At 41.1% G+C, this 26,523-nt stretch overlaps 1 protein-coding gene across 1 annotated transcript; it reads left to right on the top strand.

The window, feature by feature from the left end:
• Window positions 1–26,523, top strand: LOC310824204 (PR domain zinc finger protein 10-like). The gene is made up of 23 exons (XM_083697017.1): window positions 1–118; window positions 1,345–1,490; window positions 1,705–1,866; window positions 11,868–11,927; window positions 12,026–12,130; window positions 12,235–12,418; window positions 12,666–12,907; window positions 13,424–13,624; window positions 13,763–13,835; window positions 13,966–14,083; window positions 14,203–14,323; window positions 14,433–14,690; window positions 15,030–15,371; window positions 15,599–15,754; window positions 17,292–17,471; window positions 17,575–17,685; window positions 17,806–18,006; window positions 18,138–18,281; window positions 18,361–18,531; window positions 18,802–18,939; window positions 19,211–19,370; window positions 19,467–19,564; window positions 25,257–26,523. Exons 2-23 carry the CDS (start codon window positions 1,419–1,421, stop codon window positions 25,446–25,448), a joined length of 3,489 nt encoding a protein of 1,162 aa, XP_083553143.1. The 5' UTR covers window positions 1–118; window positions 1,345–1,418; the 3' UTR covers window positions 25,449–26,523.

Here is a 26,523-nt window from a genome sequence, read left to right as displayed (position 1 = left end):
ATATATGCAATGCAGCCATCTCTGCAGCTACCATTCTGAGGTAAGAACAACTCGAACGTTTAAAAGTTGGGAGAATTTCGACGTCAATACCAAAGTTCCATTTCCAGATAATCTTACTGTAAGTATTGATAACAAATATGCGGTTGTTTGGCGCATTTCAATCGCCAGGAATATATAGCTTTTCTTTTGGTCTCTTCAAATATGGTTGTTATTGTTTAGTCCCATCCAAAATGGAGCCTCTCCTTCCTTCTTCTACAGCAGATACAAGGCTGGGCTATCCCAAATATTTGGGCCCCTGACAATTTAAAGATAGCCGTGTTCAAATAGCATTACTGATGCTATTTGTCCGAGTAACAAAGTACGTCTCCAAGGTCAGCCTTAAATTGGAGTTAAATGTGATCGTGCAGGTGTCGCGGCGTAATAAATGCCCGGGTTTTTGCTGCGCTGATTTTTGTGGTATGGTCCGGTTGGAACTGAGAATCTGAGGGGTCAAAATAGGGGGGGGGGGGGGGGGGGTACATATAATATATATGCTACACCAGATATGTATTTAATCTTCAAAAAATATAGAATGTGTCACAGTCCGCCTTGTAGAGGCAACGTGGTGCAGTTTTGACACAATTTCCATCGCACGCTCATCTGTACAATTTCCACCGCGTTTTTCTTATACCCCCATTGAATGGTTAGTTTGACTGTTCTTGCAAGAACCGACATGCTGGTTTATTTTGGGTTGCTAGCCAGCCAGCCAAGAGATTGGTAGGAAATTAGCTAATTTTAAGCAAATTAATGTCATGGTCTTCGGCAGCAATTTCTGTCCACAGTCCTACATGCGTTACAGATTGCTACAGTGTAGCAAGATATTTTGTCCTATTGTGTATTTGGCGCACTAAACACGCAATCCCTTGGTAATGGTAGCCAAAAGCTAGAGCGCCGCAAATGTCTGGAATATGTAGAATGAATGAGTGACATTTCTACATGACATTTGCGGTGCTTCGGGTAGTTTATCTACAGCTAGTAGCTAACTATCGGGAACTGTAAAGTTCACGTTGCACTAAGAAACCTTGCTACCACATGACTATATAGATCTGGTCAGGTACTAGATTATGAAATTGTCCTTCACTGTACATATGTTTGCAGACAGTTATGTTGCTTTGAGTGATTTGAGTGATACTTGAATGTACAACAAATAGGGAGGGCAAATTCATGATGTCATTAACCACAAAAGGCTGCCATAATAACGTGATTCAATCGATGAGCAATTGAATTGCATTTCCCCTTAAAATTTAATTGTATGTTTTTCTGAAACAGTGTGCCTTGTAATACTGACTCCCATCTCCTTATAAGTGTGCATCCTGGACCTACCCAGCCTCAGGAGTGGTGTGATCAGGTGACAAGGGATCTTTAGAAAGGGCCTGGCCATGGAGACCAAGCAAGAATCATCCCCTGTGTGGAGACAGGCTCCCAACATTGAATCAGGCAATGCCACTCAGGTCTGTTCCTCTATCTGATGAGGAAGCTATTACAGAAACAGCTTTTGGTAAATAACTACGTCTCTCAAGATGATAATGTTGAGAAAGTGAAATAGAGCGTTTCATTCTTAAAATTATACAATGGAACATGAATTTGAAGTGTAAATAAAGAGTTGACTGAGCAAGCCGTGTGTGTGTGTGTGTGTGTGTGTGTGTGTGTGTGTTTGTTTTACAGGTGCATTTTGAGGGTGGCACTGTGGCCCAGATAGTGTACAGTGGGGAGCAGCAGGTGCGTGGACAGCAACAAGTGGTTTACACTGCAGATGGGAACTCCTACACTTCAGTGGAGTCAGCTGAGCACACATTAGTCTACATCCACCCTGCTGATGGGACACAGGTGAGAGATATGGGGCCTCACACCACATCCCAATATACTCTGTTGCGTGTGTCAACGTCCTGCAAGCTACAGAGGCTGTCCTGATACGATCTATCAGATGGCACAGCAAGACAACACCACAGTGGATGAAACTATGCAGTGCGCTCCTCTGAAATAGAGACAGAGCTCCCGTTAACACATTTGGTAGCCTAGACACAGGCAGAGCCCTTTGACAGATGCGGCTGATTAATATATGCCATTTAGCTGACGCTTTTATCCAAAGCAACTTACATTGCAGTGAGTGCATGCATTTCAGTATATATGGTCCCAGTGGGAATCAAACCCACAACCTTAGTGTTGTTAGCACCATGCTCTACCAACTGAGCCACAGAGGACCACCGATTAGGACACATAAACTGATTATAGTGGGAGAGATCTTTTTTTCACCTCGGCGTGCCGCGGGCAATTAGGATGCGGTGTCACACTAACTAAGAGCCATTTACAGAATATTTGAAAGAGATGCTATGGGATCATTGTGACTGTTGTATTTTTTATAGATTATATTTGTAGAAACTATACGTAAAAATCTCTATCATTTGAATCTCATCTCATTCAGCCATGGAATCCCGAGTATATCACAGCAGTTTTGAAGCTGCAGTTTACTTTCACTTTCACGTTAGAGTGCCCGTGGCATTGGGCTCAGTGGAATGCATATGCACCACACTGCAGGCACGCAACCAGGACCCGTTTTCGCTCATTAGCGCTACTTCTACAACTGTAGGCTGAAATTAAACATATTATCCCGTAGCATCTCTTTAACACACTATTTGTTTTCCTTTGAATCTCTACTTTTAGTAATTGCTTGATTAGTAATTGCTTGAACTGTTGGAGAGAGCTAAAAGAAGACAATGCTTCCTCTTTCCAATAGTTATGGAGGGCACTGTATCTGCTCCAAATTAAGATTCAAACATATAACAGATACAATGCCTTCGGAAAGTATTCAGACCCCTTCACCTTTTCCACATTTTGTTGTGTTATAGACTCAATTTAAAATGGATTAAATTAAAGTGTGTAATTGATTCCTATGCAAATCAGAGACCCTGTAAAAACAAATATTAATTCCCAAATTACATGAACTATTATCCTTGCATTAAGATGGACTCAATTCAACTTATTGAGTGATTTGTTGATGACATCTTTGCATTTTAGCTAATTTTAAGAGTGTCATAGCAAAGGGTCTGAATGCTTATGTACATGAGGTATTTCTGTATTTCGATTTTAATAAATTGACTGACATTTATAAAAACCTGTTTTTGCTTTGTCATTCTGTGATATTGTGTGTGGATTGATGGCAAATTATTTTAATCCATTTTAAATTGAGTCTATAACACAACAAAATGTGGAAAAAGTGAAGGGGTCTGAATACTGAATACAATGTGGGGTGTTAGCTATCATATTATATCTTGATATAAAAAATATCTCTCTGATGTAGCCAAAATAGGGACACAAAGGAAGAAAGATACACTCACATTAAGGTAATAATGTATTCTTTTATCAATGTATACACAGTGCCCTGCCTAAGTAATGGGACAGTGAAGCATTTTTCTTCTTTTGGCTCTACACTCCAAAAGTTTGGATTTTAAATATATGCCATTTAGCTGACGCTTTTATCCAAAGCGACTTACATTGCAGTGAGTGCATACAGTTGTGGTCAGAAGTTTACATACACTTGTAAAGAACATGTATGTCATGGCAGTCTTGAGTTTCCAATCATTTCGACAACTCTTATTTTTCTGTGATGGATTGATTGGAGCACATCATGAAGTTTGGTTCTTTTATGAATTTATTATGGGTCTTCTGAAAATGTGACAAAATCTGCTGGGTCAGAAATATACATACAGCAATGCTAATATTTGGTTAAATGTCCCTTGGCCATTTTCACCTCAATTAGACGCTTTTGATAGCCATCCACAAGCTTCTGGCAAGCTTCTGGTTGAATCTTTGACCACTCCTCTTGACAGAATCGGTGCAGTTCAACTAAATTCGTTGGCTTTCTGACACAGACTTGTTTCTTCAGCACACTCCACATGTTCTCGATGGGGTTTAAGTCAGGACTTTGTGAAGGCCATTCTAAGACCTTAATTCTAGCCTGATTTAGCCATTCCTTTACCACGTTTGATGTGTGTTTGGGGTCATTGTCCTGTTGGAACACCTAACTACGTCCAAGACCCAACCTTCTGGCTGATAATTCCATAATATTTGGAGGTAATCCTCCTTCTTCATTATTCCATTTACTTTCTGTAAAACACCAGTTCCACTGGCAGCAAAACAGGCCCAGAGCATAATACTACCACCACCATGCTTGACGGTAGGTATGGTGTTCTTGGGGTGAAAGGCCTCACCTTCTCTCCTCCAAACATATTTCTGGTCATTGTGGCCAAATAGCTCAATTTTTGTTTCATCTGACCACAGAACCTTCCTCCAGAAGGCCTTTTCTTTGTCCATGTGATCAGCAGCAAACTTCAGTCGAGCCTTAAGGTGCCGCTTCTGGAGCAACGGCTTCCTTCTTGCACGGCAGCCTCTCAGCCCATGGCGATGTAAAACACGCTTGACTGTGGACACTGACACGTGTGGTCCAGCAGCTTCTAATTCATGGCAGACCTGCTTTTTGGAGGTTCTTGGTTGGCTCCTGATTAATTTTCTCTCAGCAGCAGGTGATAGCTTGCGTTTTCTTCCTGATCGTGGCAGTGACACAACTGTGCCATGCATTTTATACTTACAAACAATTGTTTGCACAGTTGATCTTGGGACCTGTAGATGCTTTGAAATGGCTCCAAGTGACTTTCCTGACTTGTTCAAGTCAATGATGCGCTTTTTCAGATCCGTGCTGAGCTCCTTAGACTTTAGCGTTTTTGGCTGAGTGTATTGAGTGTATCAAACGAGCCCTATTTAAATGGGCTGAAATAAGTCACCAGCTGTAGTCAACCATAATCACTCATAAGAAGTTAAGAGGCCATGCCACAAAGCAAATTTGATTGACACAACTTTCAAGGTGCTGTATGTATATTTTTGACCCAGCAGATTTTGTCACATTTTCAGAAGACCCATAATAAATTCATAAAAGAACCAAACTTCATGAATGTTTTTTGTGTCAAAGAAGTATGTGCTCCAATCAATCCATCACAGAAAAATAAGAGTTGTAGAACTGTACATTTCAGTATACAGTACCTATAGAAAGTCATCATACCCATGTGAAATCTTTACCCTTTGTCACATTACACCCTGGAAATTAAAATAAATCAAATCTAACTTTTTTGAGCTGTATGTACACATTATAACCCTCATCATCAAAGTGAAAATAAAAATGTTAAAAATTCTGAACAATTATTAAAAATTAATTAGTGAAATACCTGGTTTGGTGAAGTGATCAGCCCCTTAGAGTATACCATTATAAACTTGCTCAATCAACTTCCAGATCAAACACCAGGCTAATTGCCCCCCACCTGACATCAATTGTAGTGGTTTTGATTACTTCAGAATAAAACCAGCTGTTTCTTGAGGATTACACTACTAGAAGTGCATGGTTCTGCAAAGAATTCACCATGGTTGGAAAAGTACTTTCAAAAGGCCTCCGGGATAAAGTTGTAGGAAGGCACAAGTTAGGTGAAGGTTACAAAAAGATTTCGAAGGCTTTAGCTATCCCTCTGAGTACCGTTCAGAGCATCATTAAGAAGTGGAAAGCGTATGGCACCACCAACACCTTGCCTAGATCAGGCCGTCCGTCCAAACTGGATGACCGAGCCAGGAGGACATTGATCAGAGAAGCTACCAAGAGGCCAAAGGCAACTTTGAAGGACTTACAAGTCTTTATGGCTGGGACTGGTCTGTCTGTGCATGTGACAACAATCTCACAAGCTTTACACAAAGCTGGCCTGTATGGCAGGGTAGCAAGAAAGAAGCCTTTTCTGAAAAAGTGCCACACTCAGTCTCATTTGTGCTATGCAAAAACACACCTGGAAGATTCTGTTGCCATGTGGAAAAAGGTTTTATGGTCAGACAAGACTAAGATTGAACTTTTTGGACTGAACTCCAAGCGCTATGTTTGGTGAAAACCAAACACAGCACACCACCCAAAACACACCATACCTACTGTGAAGCATGGTGGTGGCAACATTATTTTGTGGGGATGTTTCTCTTCAGCGAGGACTGGGCAATTAATTGGTCAGGATTGAAGGGAAAATGGATGCTGCCAAGTACACCTAAATTCTTGAGGACAACCTGCGTCCCTCTGCTAGACAGCTGAAGATGGGCAGGTCATTCACCTTCCAACACAACAACGATCCTAAACATACCGCCAAAAGAACAGCGCAGTGGCTTAAGGATAGAAAGGTGAATGTCCTTGAGTGGCCAAGTCAGAGCCCTGACTTAAATCCAATAGAAAATTTGTGGATGGACTTGAAGAGAGCAGTCCATCGCCGCTCACCACGGAATTTGACTGAACTCGAACAATTCTGCAAGGAAGAATGGGCAAATATTCTCCAATCTAGGTGTGCAAAGCTAGTAGAGACATATCCAAACAGATTGATGGCTGTAATTGCAGCAAAAGGTGGCTCTACAAAATATTAAATCAGGGGACTGATGACTTTTCCAACCCTGTTATTCTTGTTTTTCATTTTTTATAAATTTTCAGAACTGTCCCCTTTTTTTAAAATTAGTTTGATGTTGTATGGCTAAATTTGTACATAACTTTTTCAAGCTTTTTTTTTTTAATGGGTTTTGATTTCAGGCTGTACGACAAATATAGTAACTATTTCAAAGGGGTATGATGACTTTCTATAGGCACTGTATATGGTCCCAGTGGGAATCAAACCCACACCCTTAGCGTTGTTAGCGCCATGCTCTACCAACTGAGCCACAGAGGACCAGTCACTAAATCAAACAATTATTATGAGGTTAAAGTAGAGTTTTTTTATTTATTAAATGTTTTATGTATTTGTGTACATTTCACAATGGTTTCACCATTCAGAAATTACACAGAATAACACTTTTTATGCATCGTCCCCCGATTTTAGGGTACCCAAAAGTAATGGGACAATTGACAGGTGTTTCTGGTAAATCTGTGTTCCGTCACATCATTTATGCAGGCATAAGAGAGCTGTCAATGTTTAGTAATGATTCTAAGCTTTGCTTTTGCCTTTGAAGTCTGCTATTGGTGAGTACCAAAGAGGTGTCAATGAAAGTCAAGGAAGCCATTATTAGGCTAGAAAATTAAAAAAAAGAAACTCAGAAACTGCCAAAATCAACAGTTTGGAACATTATTAAAAAGAAGAAAAAAATCACTGGTGAGCTCAGCAATTGCAAACGGTCTGGTAGGCCAAGCAAAACTTCCACAGTGGATGACTGAAAAATGCTCAACATAATGAAGAAAAAACCCAAAATAACTGCCCCACAGATCAGGAACACTTCCCAGAAGGTATGCGTGAATGTGTCAGAGACTACCATCCGCAGAATATTTCACCAGCCAAACTACAGACACTTCACTGCAAGGTGCAAACCACAAATTATCCTCAAAAAGGATGGTCAGGTTACAGTTTGCTAAAAAGTACCTGCAGGGGTCTGGAAAAAGTATTGTGGACAAATAAGATTAATATGATCATTTAACAGAGTGATTGCAAGAGGAAAGTTAAAAGAAAATAAAAGGATCTGCCCAAGATTTACAGCATATCATCTCATCTGTGAAACATGGTGCAGGGGGTGTTTGGGCATGTACTGTATAGCTGCCACTAAGACTTGCTAACTTGTTCTAATTGATGATTGTAACTGTTGACGGCAACAGCAGAATGTATTCTAAAGTATACAGAAACATTGTGTCTGGTCGAGTGCAAGCAAATGCCTCCAAGTTCATTGGATGGCGCTTCATCATACAGTAAGACAATGACCCAAAACATACTGCCATAGCAATGAGGGAGTTTTTCAGGGCCAAAAAGTGGAAAAGTCTTGACTGGCCAAGTCAATCTTCAGATTTAAATCCAATTAAACATGCATTTTATTTCCTGATGATAAGATTTTAGGCAAAAATAGCTAAAAACAAACAAGAACTGAAGATGGCTGCAGTACAGGCCTGGCAGAGCATCACCAGAGAAGATACCCAGCGTCTGGTGCGGTCAATGGGTCGTCGACTTTAGGCAGTTATTGCGTGCAAAGGATTGTCGACCAAATACTAAACATGAGTGCTTAATTTGGATATTTGATTAATCTGTTCCATTACTTTTGGGTACCCTAAAAATGTTTCTGAATGGTGAAACCAATATGTACACAAATACCATCAAATAAAAGCTGAGAATTTCATAGTACTTGTTTGATTTAAAATCCAAACTTTTGGAGTGGAGAGCCGAAAGAAGAAAAAAAATGTTTCACTGTCCCATTACTTACGCAGGGCACTGTATAACAACATTAAGAAGGGAAATTTATTTTACAAAAATAAATATAAAAATAAAAAAAATCAGAAAACACAACACATTAAATTTGCCTTTGAAACTCTTTATTCAATGTGATTTAAATCAATGGCATTTGTGGTTTTCAGTATCTTTTTCTTCATTATACCAAAATAAAATAGCCTACACATTTGGCAGTGAAAAAAATATTTAGAAAAAAGAAAATACAAGTGGGCCAAGTGCAGACACACAGAGACACCCAATCTGGTCCTAGTTTGCCTCAGAGATAGCCTCTGCAAAATGAAAATGTTCTTTATTGTCTGCAACCGGTGTGGGAAGCATCCTAAGAGATCCACACCACATATGTCAGTGAGCTCTTTAATGATGAAGATAAATCCTTTGATGTCCTTTTTGTCGAAGTGTGCAACATGTATGTCATCATTCTCAGTAGAAGTTACTTGCGCTACATATTTGTGTGATTTGTTGGCTTTGCTTTCCCCACTGTCCTCAACAACAATGAAGTCTCCATTTATTGGAGCATGAGATGAGGATGTTGATGCAGTGGTTTGTAACTACTACTGTATGATTTCCTTCAGTTTTCGGCTGTCCCTGTGGAAGAACCCTTTTGGAACTTTTAAGTTCCATGTAGAACCTGTACAATGAGGGGTCTATTCTGATTTTCTTGCACTCTGTGCCTTTTACGCACTTCTAGCTCTGCACTTTGCCAAGGTAAGCCTTCAACTTCAACAATGTCAGAATTGTCATGGAGCACTCATGTTTGCAAAGATTGAAACATTTGTTCCCGAAAGTAACTTTGGTAAAACAGTCATCAAACATGTTAAAAATTGATATCCATCAGCTGCACCTCTTGCCTATTGCCTATAACCGCAACAGCCGTTCCGATATCCACGATATAGCACACCCTCCTTGTGTGCTATTGTGAAGAGGAGTGCTTGCGGAGTAAGATTGTTAATTGTACTGTCATACTGTACACTCTCCTGTATCCCAGTAGCCTACATAGGCCTGCAGTAATACAACTTTGAAATATACAATGCCCAGCGTAAGTAATGGGCATTTTTGGGCAGTTTGGATTTGAAGTCAAACAATTACTATGAGGTTAAAGTATAGATTCTCAGCTTTTATTTGATGGTATTTGTGTACATATTGTTTTCACCATTTATAAATGACCACACTTTTTATACATAGTCCCCCTATTTAAAGGCACCAAAAGTAATTGGACAGATTCATATAATGTCCAAATGAAGCACTCATGTTTAGCATTTGGTCGACAATCCTTTGCATGCAATAACTGCCTGAAGTCTGCGACCCATTGACGCCATCAGATGCTGGGTGTCTTCTCTGGTGATGCTCTGAAAAACTCCCTAGTTGCTTTGGCACTATGTTTTGGGTCATTGTCTTGCTGTATGATGAAGCGCCATCCATTGGAGGCATTTGCTTGTACTCGAGCAGACAAGATGTACATCAAAATACATTCTGCTGCTGCCGTCAATAGTTGCATCATCAATAAAGACAAGTTAGCCAGTTCTATTGGCAGCTGTACAGGCCCAAACCATAACACCCCCTCCACCATGCTTCACAGATGAGATGGTATGCTGTAAATCTTAGATCCTTTTTTCTCCAAGCTTTCCTCTTGCAATCACTCTGGTACATATTAATCTAAACTGTCCACAAGACCTTTTTCCAGACCTCTGCCGGCTTTTTAAGGTACTTTCTTTTTTACGAACTGTAACCTGACCATCCTTTTTGATGATAACTAGTGGTTTGCACCTTGCAGCGAAGCCTCTGTAGTTCAGCTGGTGACATATTCTGTGGATGGTAGTCGCTGACACATTCACACCTCCCTTCTGAAGAGTGTTCCTGATCAGTGGGACAGTTGTTTTGGGTTTTTCTTAATTATGCTAAACATTCTTCGGTCATCCACTGTAGAAGTCTTCCTTGGCCTACAAGCCTGTTTGAGATTGCTTTCCGTTTTGAGCTCACCAGTGCTTTTTTTTTTTTTTGCTTTTTTTTTTTATGACGTTCCAAACTGATTTTAGCAAGCCTAAGGTTTTGGCTATGTTTTTGTTCACGTATTTCAGCCTAATAATGGCTTCCTTGACTTTCATTGACATCTTTGGTCCTCATGTTCACAGACACCAATAGCAGACTCCAAAGGCTAACACAAAGCCTAGAATCAATACTAAACATTGACAGCTCTCTTATGCCTGCACAAATGATGTGACGGAACACACCTGACTTATCAGAAACACCTGTCAAGCCAATTGTCCCATTACTTGTGGTGCCAGGAAATAGCGGGACTATATATCAACAGTGTTGTCATTTCTAAATGGTGAAACCAAAATGTACACAAATACCCTAAAATAAAAGCTGAGAATCTCTACTTTTATCTCCATATTAATTGTTAGGATAGAGCCAAAAGAAGAAGAAATGTTTCACTGTCCTATTACTTATGCAGGGCACTGTATATATTCTGTTATTCTTGGACCGGATTCCCTCCATCAGCGCGGCCATTCCTTCTAGGCTAATTGGTAAGCAATAATGATAATACATTTAAAATGTTATACATTTAAGCTGTTTAATACCAACTGACCCCATCAAGGTAGGCTAGATGACGAGACCACTAAAAAGTGAAATGTCTACCACAGATACGGTGATATGCAGTGCTATTTGCTTTTTCAGTCCTGCAACATAGGCTATATGTATTTCAATTGTTTTCAGTGTCACTTCAACAAATGACTATTAGCAATGTTACATTAACTGATTACTGTTGAATTAACAGTGATCCATAAAATACTGATAGCAAAAGATGCAATTTAGAACCCTGCCAATAGTGTTGCTGGAATTGATGCAGCCTCTCCAACGCGTAGGGAACATGGAGATTTTGCGTGCAAAATATCAGATGAGAATGCTATGATATTCATTCACCCCTCAAATTTGAATTTCTCCGCCCCTAACGCTCAGTTGGCCCAATGGCAAGTACTGGGCTGACATTAGAATATGCACTGGAGCACCGCACGCATATTTGGCGAGTAAAGCACAGATCCGCGTGCGCAAGGTGAAGCGCAAGGAAATGAGAATAGACCCCTAAGTGAATGTAGCCAATTAAACTTCAGTAATTCTGTTACCGATTTGTCTATATCTTATGTGGTGTTTGGTAACAGAATGACCCAGAGACTGCACAATGATTCTTAAACTTACAGAAGCCAAACCATTTCCTAAAAGCATAAAACATAAACATATCATTAAAATATAAGTGTTGATATTAGTTGACCGGGGTCTATACTTAATGAGGTTTGGCTTTTCCATATGTTTGACCAGAAATCAAAGGCTTTGCTTATCCCAATTCTTATGATGGAAGATGGTTGAGAAATGTATTTCTCATTTAATTTCCCAAAAATATAGACTCTTAGCTTTCATTTGAGACCCAATTTGATATGCTCTGATGAATTTCACATTTTGGTCCTCATGGGTCCTTTTTACACGGAACTGCCCCCATACAAAACTAGGTGTGGCAAAAGTTGCTTTCCACACTTTTGCACAAATGATCTTTGTATTGATCTCTTCCAGACAATATTTGCTGATCATCCCCAGGTGGCCTACATTCAGCAGGATGGCACAACACAACAGGCAAGTTTGTTTTCATTTAGAGTGTTTCACAGTTGTTTTACTTTCTAGCTAATACTTGAATAGAAATTTAAATATTGTCTATCATTCTATTGCTCTAGGTGACTGTGTTGCTGCCCAGTGGACAGAACAGGAATGCTGCAAATCTGCATGTTCTTAGTAATGTGGCTGAGGCTCCTCAAGCTATCCTGGAACCTGTTCCACAGGTGAGGACAAAGCATGACAACATATGGTGTTCTATCTAATCTTGATAGAATTGCACAGTTTGTATCACAGTATCTTTTCTCATGGCAAAATTTCCTGTTCACAGGGGCAGCTCTCTGTGTTAAACTCACTCCCTACCACGGCTAGCATAGGGGCCCCTGTCTCCAGTCCCCTGGGTGCCACAGACTCAACTGAGGATTCTTATGAGGATGAATATGAGGATGAAGATGACTCTGACATAGATGACTGGGAGCCTAGCCCACCGCAGTCATTCACCCCCCACAACCTCTGTGAGTGCCCCTTATGAGTTGTTTCTTAATGTCCCAAACAGACAGCCAAGATTAACCTTTGTGCCTTTTATCACCAATACTGATTGTCTGTCTAATTTTGAGTTACTGATCATGTCAGATAACACCTGGCTCTTTCATTCTGCTTCTTTCACTGTCTGGATATAACCATCTGTCCATAGCACTCACCAGTATCCTTTCACTGCCTTATCTGCTCTCTTCCTGATATTTTCTCTCTTGTGACACTCAGGGTGTGAGGAGTGTAACAATGCCAACCCCTCTGTGTGTCTGAAGCACGGTCCCCTACGCCCCATCCCCAATCGGCCAGTGATGTCCAAGGCTCGGGCCAGTCTTCCCCTGGTCCTCTACATTGATCGATTCCTGGGAGGGGTCTTCTCCAAGAGACGCATCCCCAAGCGCACGCAGTTTGGCCCTGTGGAGGGTCCATTAGTACGACAGGGCGAACTGCATGACCACTACATTCACCTCAAAGCAAGTCACCTCTTTGTTTTCCATAGTCCTCATTCCATAGTCCTATGATTCACACTAAAAATGTGAAAACATACATAAGCTACGTTTTCTAAGGGCGGCAAACATGTGTATGTCATTGTGAACAAAAAAAACATAAAATAGGGTAAAGGCCAGTGCTCGACCTCAACACCAGATTTGAGAAACAGCTTTGGTCCAAAACAGGGCTCTTCACTGAACGTTCTTCATCATGTGATCTCATTCCTTGATCGCTACCGATTTATCATGGCCATTTAGCACGATTTTAAGGCTCAAATTTGCACACTGAACCTTTAAGCGCTTCTCAACCTACTGCAGGAGGTATCCTAGCCGGGACACCCTCCTCTAATTGCTAGCCTGGAGTCTAGCCATGTCGAGTCAGGATTTTATCATTATCATTACCCGCAGACTATTTCCCATCTCATGGCTCCATGTGAGAAATGACCTGTGATAGTGCATGGGCTGTGCTTTGTTCTCTAATTCTTCTTCTTCGGTTCTCAGTTGTGCATGCTGGATGTAGACAATGATGGGGAGAAAGCTGAGGACATGTGGGTGAACCTGTCTGATGAGGACAGCTGCAATTGGCTCATGTTTGTCAGACCCGCCCAGAACCACCTGGAACAGAACCTGGTAGCCTATCAGTATGGCTCTGAGATTTTTTATACCACCATCAAGAACATTCAGCCCAAGCAAGAGCTCAAGGTTGTCATATATGCAAGTCTCAAATGTGGGTCTAATGGCTGCTTGGGGAACGTTACTGCTACATGTGTTCAAACGGTAACAGTACTATGATTATTATTGCTGTTAAGTTTAGCCTTTTAATAAAATGTACTTTTCCAGGTATGGTATGCAGCATCATATGCAGAGTTTGTCAATCAGAACATTCATGATGTAACAGATGAGGAGAGGAAAGGTAAGACTTTTCGTGTATTTTTGCTTCTCTCAATCTCAGTAACCACATTTTCCTAGCCCACTCCAAGAAACCCAGGAGGTTTGATATTGGTCCCCAACTAATTCTGCGATGATGTGGTCTTGTGTGTCAGTCTTGCGGGAGCAGGAGAAGAACTGGCCCTGTTATGAGTGTAACCGGCGCTTCATGAGCTCAGAACAGCTGCAGCAGCATCTCAACATGCATGATGAAAAGCTGGACTATGTCACCAGGTAAGACATGCAATAGTGAACGCTCAACACCTGAAACATTTTAGTTATCCTACACAGTCATCTACTGGATCAGTTGAGCACAGCTGACATGAATGATTGCTGTGTTCTCCCTCCTCCAGACCAAAGGGTCGCAGTCGGGGAAGGGGCAGGAAGCGATTTGGCACTGGAAGAAGACCAGGACGGCCACCCAAATTCATACGTTTGGACCCCCCAGTTGACACTGGTGGGGACAACACTCCGGTATGGAAAAGAAATTGCATGCCGCTGGTTAATATTATTTATATCATGTCATGTATAAATAGAATGTATGTTTGTGGCCACATAGCAATGAGTATTTGAATGATTGCAGGAGATGCCGGGATTTGCTGGGAAGCTGCCATTTGAGCAGAGAACAGACAGTGCCCAGAATGGTCTTAAAGTGGTTGAGCTGGAGGGATCTGATACAGAGGGCCAGCTGGTGCCACCTGGAGGTGAACCAGTCCAAGACGCAGACACCCCTTCCACCACCACAGACTGCCCTGTGCCAGTGAAGGAGGACCTCACCCAGAGCACCCAAGCAGACCTCCATCTCACAGCCCAGGACATGCGCCGTGCCAAGAGGATACGGGTAAGACTGCTGAGATGCATTTGCTGCCCTGGTCTAAGATGCAGTCTCTTAGATGGCCTCAGCTTTTTATTTTACAACAGTGTGTCTCTCTTTCTCAATGCTTTCCTTAAAGATGGACATGCAGGTAGGTTGGGCCTGAAGGATGGCGGTGTATCAAACTGTTTAACTGTTTCTGGTGTAATTTCCATGGTAAACTTTCACGTAACATCATAACAGCTTTCTCCTCCATCCTCCATTGCATCTGTTGGCTTCTCCCTCTGTGTCAGTGGAATGCTGTCTGTGCTCCATTGTCAGCAGTAGCTGGTGTATCCACGGTGGTAAGGTTCTCTTCTCTCTCAGAACGCGGCTCTACAACACCTCTTCATCAGGAAGACCTTACGGCCCTTCAAGTGCACCCACTGTGGCAAGGCCTTCCGGGACAAAGAGAAGCTGGAGCAGCACCTGCACGTCCATGGCCGCGAGTACGCCCTCTCCTGCCACGTGTGCAACAAGGGCTTTCTCAGCAACGCAGCCCTGGAGGACCACCTGCTGCTCCACTCAGAGCACCGCACCTACTCCTGTCTCTTCTGCACTGACACCTTTGACAGGCTGGAACTGCTGAAAGACCACGTGGGCATCCACTTTGTGGATGGCTGCTTCTCCTGTCCCTCCTGCAAGAAGTGCTTCACAGACTTCATCCAGGTCAGGCACATATCTCAGTCCTGGTACTTGAATGAGTTTACTTGACACATTGGAACCAATGGAATAGTCCCAAAACTCCGCTCATCTGGCACTCCAGGCAGGCTAAAGCTAACACTCAAAGTCTTTTGAGTACTTTTAAACCCAGGTCTGTTCATCATGCTCTGTGAATATGCTTGGTTGATGCACCTCTGAAGGGTCACTTACCAAAACTGTTGCTGTTTTTCCAGGTGAAGAAGCACATTCGAGGTTTCCATTCAGAAAAGATCTTCCAATGTGCAGACTGTGATAAGGCATTTTGCAGGCCAGACAAGTTGCGACTGCACATGCTCCGCCACTCAGACCGCAAGGACTTCCTCTGCTCCACCTGTGGAAAACAGTTCAAGGTGAGAGGGACATAGAAACAGTGGAAAGAGAGAGGCCAATAAGATTAGATAGAAGCACAGTAGTTTATTTACAGTGCCCTCCATAAGTATTGGAAAGAGTAAGCATTTTGTCTTCTTTTAGCTCTATACTCCAACAGTTTGGATTTGAAATGAAACAATTACTATGGGATCAAAGTAGGGTTAGGGTTAGAAATCATATAATGTCCAAATAAAGTACTCATGGTTAGTATTTGGTCGACAATCCTTTGCATGCAATAACTGCCTGAAGTCTGCGACCCATTGACCCCACCAGACGCTGAGTATATCCTCTGGTGATGCTCTGCCAGGCCATCTTCAGTTGTTGGTTGTTTTGAGGTATTTTTACCTCAAATCTTATCAGGAAATGAAATGCATGTTCAATAAATCTGAAGATTGGCTTGGCCAGTCAAGAACTCTCTGCTTTTTGACCCTGAAAAACTCTCTAGTTGCTATGGCAGTATGCTTTGGGTCATTGTCTTACTCTGTGATGAAGCGCCATCCAATGAATTTGGAGACATTTACTTGTATTTCAGCAGACGATGTTTCTGTACACTTTAGAATATATTCTAAGTATTCTAATATATTCATCAATTAAGACAAGTTAGCCAGTTCTTGTGGCAGCTATACATGCCCAAACCATAGCAGGCCCCCCACCATGTTTCACAGATGAGGTGGTATGCTGTAAATCTTGGGCAGATCCTTTTTTCTTCAAACTTTCCTCTTGCAATCACTCATCACTGGTATGATAATATGCATCTTATCTGTCCACAATACCATTTTCCAGACCTCTGCAGACTTTTTAGGTACTTTTTAGCAAACTAACCTTTTAGGATAATTAGTGGTTTGCACTTTGCAATGAAGCCTCCGTAGTTCGGCTGGTGTAGTATTCTGCTGATGGTAGTCTCTGACACATTCACGCCTACCTCCTGGAGAGTGCTCTTGATCTGTGGGACAGTTGTTTTGGGTTTTTTCTTAGATATGGTGAGCAGTTTTTGGTCATCCACTGTGAAGACTCCACAAAGTCTTCCTTGGCCTACCAGCTCATTTGCAATTGCTGAGCTCAGCGGTGCTTTTTTTTTTTTTTTTTTTTTAATGATGTTACAAACTGTTGATTTTTCAGATATTTCAGCCTCATAAAGGCTTCCTTGACTTTCATTGACATCTCTTTTGGTCCTCATGTTGACAGACACCAATAGCAGACTCCAAAGGCAAAAAAAAATGACAGCTCTTGTATGCCTGCACAAGTGACAGAACACACCTGACAAACCAGAAACACCTGTCAAGCCAATTTTCCAATACTTCTGGTGCCCTGAAATAGGAGGACTATGTATACAAAGGGTTGTAGTTTCTCAATGGTGAAACCAATCTGAAAAAAGAAAACATTGAATTTAAGATGATAATCTCTACTTTAACCTCATAGTAATTGTTTGATTTCAAATCCAAACTGTTGGAGTATAGAGCTAAAGGAAGACATTTGTAAGTGTATTTTAAAGCCTCTTGCCCTCTTTTTTTCACTCAGAGGAAGGATAAACTGCAGGAGCACATGCAGCGAATGCACAATCCAGAACGCGAAGCCAAGAAGGCAGATCGTATCCACCGTTCCAAAGCACTCAAGCAAAAGGTGCCCACCACTGACTTTGAGAGCTTCATGTTCAAATGCCGCATGTGCATGATGGGATTCCGACGACGAGGGATGCTGGTGAGTGTGTGTGTGTGTGTGTGTGTGTGTGTGTGTGTGTGTGTGTGTGTGTGTCTGTGCTGCGCTGTGCTCAACTTCTACCGTCTCATGTTCCTCTGTGCAGGTAAACCATCTTTCCAAGCGCCACCCAGAGATGCGCATAGATGAGGTACCTGAGCTGACCTTGCCCATTATCAAGCCGAACAGGGACTACTTCTGCCAGTACTGTGACAAGGTCAGTATCGACATCATGCTACCATACACCCAGACCATTATTTAGATCAGCTTAACATACTAATAGAAGTTTGAATGTAGCATATGCTGTCATTGATTACATTAGTCTCTCCCCTTGCAGGTGTATAAGAGTGCCAGTAAGAGGAAAGCCCACATTCTGAAGAACCACCCAGGGGCAGAGTTGCCCCCCAGCATCCGCAAACTGCGCCCAGCTGCTCCCGGGGAGCCCGACCCCATGCTGAGCACACACACCCAGCTGACAGGCACCATTGCCACCGCTCCCGTCTGCTGCCCGCACTGTGCCAAGCAGTACAGCAGCAAGGTGAGTGCCTGACTGTGCCAGGGCCTGGGATGCATCGGACTATGTGGAAAGTGTCTTGGACCTAATCCTGTTCTCTGTGTGTGTGTCTGTCTGTCTGTCTGTCTGTCTCCCTCCCTCCCTCCCACCCACAGACTAAGATGGTCCAGCACATTCGGAAGAAACACCCGGAGTACGTCCAGCTGGCCAACACCATCCAGGCCTCTTTGACCACAGCTATTATCAGTGGTGCTCCTGCTGTCATCACCACAGATGGGACCAATGCCGAAGCTGTGGTGGTAAGAGCACAGAACACACACACTTGTACACATACAAACACAAAAACATGCATTGATGTTAAAGCATGTATTTTTCTAGACAACAGACCTGCTGACTCAGGCGATGACGGAGCTGTCTCAGACGTTGACCACAGACTACCGCACAGCCCAGGGAGACTACCAGCGGATCCAGTATATCCCAGTGTCTCAGGCAGCGGGCGGACTGGCCCAGCCGCAGCACATCCAGCTCCAGGTGGTCCAGGTGGCCCCGGTAAAAACCAGCATCCATCTCAGTAGTGGCTCACATCCATTTCTTTCCTTTGCCTGCACAGATATGAAAGAACCTGACTGGTGAAAACTCACCTCACCAGTAGGCAGCCACCAGGTTGTTCTCACCAATCCTCCATATTCAGATCTGTGATTATGGACAGAAGAGAATGGATTTTTCAGATGCACACCACTGCTTATCTCAGCTACTCCAGCTGATGTGGAACAATACTGAGTGTGCTTTTCTTTGCGTGCTTGTGTGTCTCTTTTTCAGGCCTCCTCGCCTCATTCCCAGCATTCCATGGTGGATGTGAGCCGGCTTCATGACCCTCACGGCTACAGCCATCACTCCATCCAGGTGCAGCACATCCAGGTCTCTGAGCCCACAGGGGCTGGACAGGGGGCCACCCAGGTAAACCTTCACTCATTCCCTTCTACTGCACTGAGGACAGCCTGCTTATTGCTGCTTACCCCACACAGTACAGCTAGGCTGTGTGCTGTTGTATCTAGAGAAGGCTGATGTGTACAGTAAACAATATTGTGCGTTAAGGTATAAGGATATGGGTAGTTTTGCTTTCTTATTCAACATTGCTTTGTTAATTGTTGGCTCATTGATAATGAAAGTTAAATTCAAAGATTTCAATAAATTAGTTCTATGAATTTACTGTTTACTGTTCTTCCAGGTCACAGGTCAGCCTTTAAGCCCTTCCCAGGAGCTGAGCCCCACCCAGCTGACCCCAGTGACCCTGGCTCAGACCCACACCCTCCAGATGTCCTCCACTCAGCAGCAGGGGGTGATGCAGCATGCCTACATCCCAGGGAACTGGAACTACCAAGGCTACCGTGAGTCCCCTGCATGGCTCTCCTGGGTGGGTAGTATCTAATGAGTGTGATTATTAAAACGCTGACTGTCTCTCCGTCTACCCTTCCTCTCCCCAGCCTCAGAGATCCAGATGATGGCGCTCCCACACACTCAGTACGTGATCGCCGAGGCCAGCACTCCAGTCTCTGCAGTGAACAATGGACAGGTGAAGACGGTAAGTGAGAGAAAGCCACTCTTTGATGAAGAGTGGCTCTCTCTTTAATGAGAATGAATTGCCTATATACAGTGCCGTCCATAAGTATTGGAAAGAGGAAGCATTTAGTGTTCTTTTGGCTCTATACTCCCAACAGTTTTTATATTTTTTAATTTTTTATTATTGGTTTCAGCATTGAGAAACTACAACATTTTTCAAACATACTGTTTCAGGGCTCCAAAGGTATTGGGAAAAAGCATATAATGCCAAGTCAATCTTCAGATTTAAATCCAATTGATTGCATTTGGAGGCATTTGCTTGTACTCGAGCAGACAAGATGTTTCTGTACACTACATAATGCATTTTGCTGCTGCTGTCAGCAGTTGCATCATCAATTAAGACACGTTTGCCAGTTCTAGTGGCACCTACACTGCAAAAAAGGCCCTCCTAGAAATAAGCCTAATATTCCTAAATCTAGCAAAAAAATCTGCCAATGGGGTAAGCAAAATATACTAGGTTAGAATTCTTAAAACTAGCAAAAAAACCACTGGAAAATCATAATGCGCCTTAAAACTAGACAAAAAGGCTAGAATTTGAGCAAACTGAGCTTACTACAAGCAATGCTCTCATATTTATTTAAGACAGAGTAACTTAAAATGAGAAATTTAGTCTCTAAATGAGCTGATTATTAGAATTTATATCTTGAAATAAGATTAATAACTAGCAAAAAGACTAAATAAGCATTTTATTCTCTTAATTGAGCTGACTTTAAGAATTAATACCTTGAAGTTATATTAATAACTAGCCAAAAAAGTTTAAAACAAGACACAATATCTTAAAACAGTACAATAAAAATAAGTTAATTTGTCTCAAATCAAGGCACCAGAAGCATCTTGTTTTTAGCATTTCTTTCTTTATTAAGAGATTTTTTAATCAACATGCTTCATTCAAAGCAATTGTTGTAACTTCTTCCTGTCAAAAGTGGTCACTGGTGTGTTTCCAATGGCGATCATGCAGTTATCCTCATAGACGAGCACAACTGGACAGGACAGGGGTCGCTGGCGCAAATATGCATCAGGGTCTTCTGAAGCCTAGATGACAAGAGTGGAAGTTTAGGAAATCACAAGTAACAAAAACTTTGTCCTGGACTGGGATACTTCCAAAAAAACACAACAATTAGGTCACTGACAACACTAACTTTTTTGTATAAATGACAGAGGCTTACCACAAAATAGAACAACTGAAAAATTAAATACTTTAAGTCTCACCGTAAGGACATGGAAAACAGCCTCACTGCTTGCGCCCAGCTTCTTAGGTGGCATAGTGCTGGATGGGAAGAGCAGTGGCAGGGCTCTGAACACAGCAGTGGCATCCACTATTTTGAAAGAAAGCACAACACAAGGCAGTATGAGTAACCACTCATGAGATCTCAAAATATAAACTTGGACAAATCAAGGTATACAGTGACCTCACCTCCATCCAACGTTTTAGGGGGTTTCATCGCTTTTGAACCTTCCAGTTGTACATTCAAATAAGGATCATATATAATATTTTGTTGCATATGTCCTGGTCTATCTATATTTTTATCATCTTTTGCTAGAAATGGTAGAAAGAAGCTCATTAGAGTGTTCAGCTTTCCCATATTCAAAAACCTACTTTTAGACACCAAGATCATCCAAATTGATCAAAGTGGTGAGATTATGTGTCAAATGTCCCCATCTACAAGTCTGCATGGCGGCCATCTTGGAAAATGGGTGGCCCGCGTGCTTTTTCAAAAGAATAATGTCTAAGGAGTATTTGTACCAAGTTTAGTGCTTGTATCACTATTTGAAAGATTGTTTCTGCTGCACTATAACAGAGTTACTGCTAAATAACGTTTTGGCAAAGACACAAAACATCTACCATGTTGTACTAGCCTGCTAGTTCTAAGGTCTAACTGTCCTGAAAACTTAGCACTAACGTTCCAGAGTTAGCTAACAGTTGTATAATTCCCTCAGTTAAACTTCATGCACTTTTGCAAAAATAGCATCAAAATACTTAATGTTTGATAATAAAATGCACAATATTAACTGTAGATACATAAATAAGGATATTTTGAGCTTTACCATGCTAGTTAACTTAATGGGTTTTAGCACACAACCCAACCTAGCAAGGCAGGTTAGACACATAAAATGAAAAAAGTTAATGTTAATAAAACAGATAACTTAACAATATAACGTACCTCTTAGTGTAGCAATTGCAACTTCGTCCAGTTGATCCATTATCGCGATTCCAAAAACTCTCTGGCTGAAAAAAGATGTACCTGCATTTGAAATCCAACGGTTAACGGCCTCTCTTCTCTACAGAAAATCGCACGTTGGAATATACCTTTTCAGGGTAGGGTCGGGGGTGCGGCCGGCCGGCCGAAATAGCTTAGGTTTTTTTTATTTTTTATTAAATTGAAATTCCTTTAGATAATTTCACTAACATATAATACATATTAAGCCCGTGTATGGGATAATTAATAAATGACTGGTTGCTGCTCTTATGAGACCCAGAGTCACTTCCCCTTGATGACCTAATGTGTCGCCCCAAGGGAATAAAGATATTAAAACTTTTGTTCCCATTAATAAAGTGTGTGATGAAACACTTAGTACTTTTAGGACAACTTGACATGGATGTTCTCAATAGTGTGTTACTTGCATTTCCCTACTCTCCACTTGATGTCAGAGATAAACCAAGCCCTATAAGCTACAGCACATTAGCATCCAGTGACAATAAATTAAAGCAGTCCTCAGGCCAAATGATTGTTCTACTTAAAATTCTTCCATTTCTGATTGATACAGTTAAAGGTAATGAGTACCACACAGTCATTCCTGAGCTGATAGAAATAGTTCAATTTTTGTTTGCTCCTGTTATTGGTCTACAGACTATCAACAAATTGAAAACACTCATTGAACAGCACCTAAAACATATGAAGAACCTTTTCCCAGATAACAACATCACTCCAAAGCAACATTATTTGATTCATGTTCCATCTCAGATTAAGCTACTGGGACCAATGGTTCGTCATATGTGCATGAGATTTGAATCAAAGCATTGCTTTTTTAAACTGGGCTTCAAAACTAAACTTTAAAAATGTCTGCAAGTCCTTAATAAGGCATAATCAAATGTATGAATGTTGTCAGAATGTAAGTAGTTCTGAACACCCCATTTTTTCAAATGATTGTACATTGGGACCGATATCAGAAATAAGCAACATGTCATACTTAAAAGAAAAAACGAGAGCCTTCCTTGGAAATGATGAGGTAAACCATGCAGTGTCTGTAAAATGGATTAATCTAAATGGCAACAAATATATACGGGAAAAGTCATTATTTGTGAATAATGTTAATTCTGATCTGCCAGAATTTGGACTTTTAAAAAATATCTGTGTGATTAATTCATCATTGTTTTGTTTTGAGTTCATGCAGTACAACACCATTTGTTATAATAGAGATTATATGGCATATCAAATAGAGATCCCAAACTTGGCACAAGCAACTGAATTGATATCGGTCGATAACCTTGTAGATTTCACTCCGTATTACAGCTTTACTCACAAGGATATGGTGTCCCAATGAAATATTACCTCGGGGATGTGATTGGGCTACACAAAGCCTCATCTGATGTATTGTAAAAGGCACACTGTTATTCTGTTATTAAAACAGCTGTGGCTCATATACAGTCATGGAAATTCTGCAAAAAGTTATTGAAATGTTATGAAATTCATTTGGTAAAAAGATAGTGGGCAACACAGAACTGTTTAATACCTTTTTCCAAATCAGTCAAACTGTATTGTCATGTTTGTCTTGTTAATAATGACAATAAATGAAAAATAAAATAATAAATTGCTGTCATTTCTTAAGATTCTTAAATTGAGAAGTTGTGCAAGTGGTCTCAATCTTAAAATAAGGAACATAATCTTGTTCCTTTGCTGGGATAATTTGCAAAATATGTCCATACCATGTTACTAGTTAAATTGAGCTTGATATTAGCTGGTAAATCTTATTAAGAAAAAGTTAGATATATTTTCTCAAAATAAGACTATTTTTCTTATGTGAAAAATGCTTGGCAAGATTCTTCTTCTTATTAGACTAAAAATAGGACTAATTTTCAAGAAAAAGGTCTTTTTTTCTTTCTTAAAAATCTGTTTTTGCAGTGTATACATGCCCAAACCATAACACCCCCTCCACCATGTTTCACAGATGAGGTGGAATGCTGTAAATCTTGAGCAGATCCTTTTTTCCTCCAAACTTTCCTCTTGCGATCACTCTGGTACATGATAATATTAATCTTATCTGTCCACAAGACCTTTTTCCAGACCTCTGCAGGCTTTTTAAGGTAGTGGTTTTAACTAGTGGTTTGCCTCTGTAGTTCGGCTGGGGACGTAGTCTGACACATTCACACCTACAGTGCCTATAGAAAGTCATCATACCCCTTTGAAATAGTTACTATATTTGTCGTACAGCCTGAAATCAAAACCCATTAAAGTTCTGAAAATTTATAAAAAATGAAAAACAAGAATAACAGGGTTGAAAAAGTCATCAGTCCCCTGATTTTAATACTTTGTAGAGCCACCTTTTGCTGCAATTACAGCCATCAATCTGTTTGGATATATACAGTGAAAATGTTATTTTCACTTTGATGATGAGGGTTATAATGTGTACATACAGCTCAAAAAAGTTAGATTTGATTTATTTTAATTTCCAGGGTGTAATGTGACAAAAGGTAAAGATTTCACAGGGTATGATGACTTTCTATAGGCACTGTATCTCATGGAGAGTGTTCCTGATCTGTGGGACAGTTGTTTTGGAGTTTTTCTTAGTTATGGTGAGCATTGTTCCGTCATTCACTGTTGAAGTCTTCCTTGGACGACCAGCCCGTTTGTGATGGCTGAGCTCACCAGTGGTTTCTTTCTTTTTTTAATGATGTTACAAACTGTTGATTTTGTTAAGTCTAAGGTTTTGGCTATGTTTATGATTGATTTTTCAGATATTTCAGCCTCATAATGGCTTCCTTGACTTTCATTGACATCTCTTGGGTCCTTATGTTAACACACCAATAGCAGACTGCAAATGCAAAGCCTAGAATCAATACTAGACATTGACAGCTCTCTTATGCCTGCAACAAGTAACAGAACACACCTGTCAAACCAATTTTCCAATACTTTTGGTGCGCTGAAATCGCAGGACTATGAATAAAATACTGAGCTCAGTGCTTGCTTTCTTAATGATGTTCTAAACTGTTGATTTTGGTAGGTCTAAGGTTTTAGCTGTTTCTGATATTTTCCTGATATTTCAGCCTCATAGACTTCTCTTTAGTCCTCATGTTACCAGACACCAATAGCAGACTTGTAAGGCAAACGCAAAGCCTAGAATCAATACTAGACTGACAGCTCTCTTATGGCTGCACAAATTATGCGATGGAACACACCAAACTAACCAGAAAGACCTGTCAAGCCAACTGTACCATTTACTTTTGGTGCCCTGAAATAGGGGGACTATGTATAAAAAGTGTTGTCATTTCTATATGGTGAAACCAATATGTACACAAATAACATCAAATAAAATCTATACTTTAACCTCATAGTAATAGTATTTGATATAAAATACACACTTTTGGAGTATAGAGCCAAAATAAGTAATGTCCCATTACTTGTCTGTCTGTCTGTCTATCTGTCTGTCTTGTGTAGACCCACTATGTGATCTCAGAGGGTGAGGCTGAGCTGGAGGCCAAACAGGCCACCGTACCACAGGGCCACACAGAACACCTGGAGCAGCAGCAGCCGCCGCCAGCCAATCAACAGACCACTACACAGGACATCATCACCACCACCACCACCAATGACAACGGTGCTAGTGAAGTTCACTTCACGAAACCCTGACCTTCAGCCACACCACTCAAGCCTTCACAACCCCAGGGACTGGTCCTGCATGCAGCCCTTACCAACCTATGCGCACACTCACACATACCTGCTGATGCACATGAATACAGTACACATACTGTATAGAAGCATGGACCTGGTTCTTTCTCTGAGGATTGAACTTTGAGATGTTTTCACTGAAACTACAGAAGCTGTGAGAGATGAGTGCACACCCCTGTACTTTACTCCTCTATAATCAAGGACATCATGTCATTAATCACCTAACATGGTTATCAAACACATTGAATTTACAAATGTAAATATGTATTGTTGTACTTCATGGAACTGTTCTTGATGTGTTATTTCTCCCTTAGTTTATACTTAAAGATTGTCTAGTTCAACATGAAGTTAGATTTTTTGGTGAAAGGCAGATTGTTTCATGCTTGATGGTTTGTTTCAGTAGGAATATCTTGATCATTGGTTTGTCTTCATCACATAAAACAGCAAAAGGTACATGACATTGTAGTAAAATGCAGTGAAATCAACTGTTAAATTGCATTGCCATTGACTGATACATTAGTTCTGACCCCAGACTTTGATATGGCGAGTCAAATGACCTTGCTTTTGAGGAACAAGTACAACAAGATTCCAGTTTGCCACAAGTTATTTTTATTTGAGTGTGAACAAAAAGACTTGTGTGTACATGATCATGAGTTGCAAACACTGACAGCTGAACATTTTATTGTGCTTAGTGCTCTACCAGGGGTGCATGCCCAGCATCTTAAATACCCTGAAGGGAAAAAAACGACTCATTATTTATATGGAAGCAGTCTGTAAGAATGGACTTGTATAATGTGAAATATAGCTGTAATAATAACAAGAATAGAGTCTCCTTGTGTACAGTGATTCCCATTGTTGTTGCAGGTGAACTTGTCCTGTCGTCCTTTGTTGAGAAATTATATTATTTTATATCTGTGTCTTTGCATTCTTCCTGAAGTCCAGATCAGCTCCTTAGTTTTGCTGATGTTGAGGGATAGATTATTGTCCTGGCACCAGTCCGTCAGGACTCTTACCTCTTCCCTGTATGCTGTAAGCA

Source organism: Argentina silus, assembly GCF_951799395.1.
Source record: "Argentina silus genome assembly, chromosome: Y".
NCBI lineage: Eukaryota > Metazoa > Chordata > Actinopteri > Argentiniformes > Argentinidae > Argentina > Argentina silus.
The sequence above is the reverse complement of the archived record's forward strand: the minus strand, read 5'-3'. Positions and strand labels throughout refer to the sequence as shown.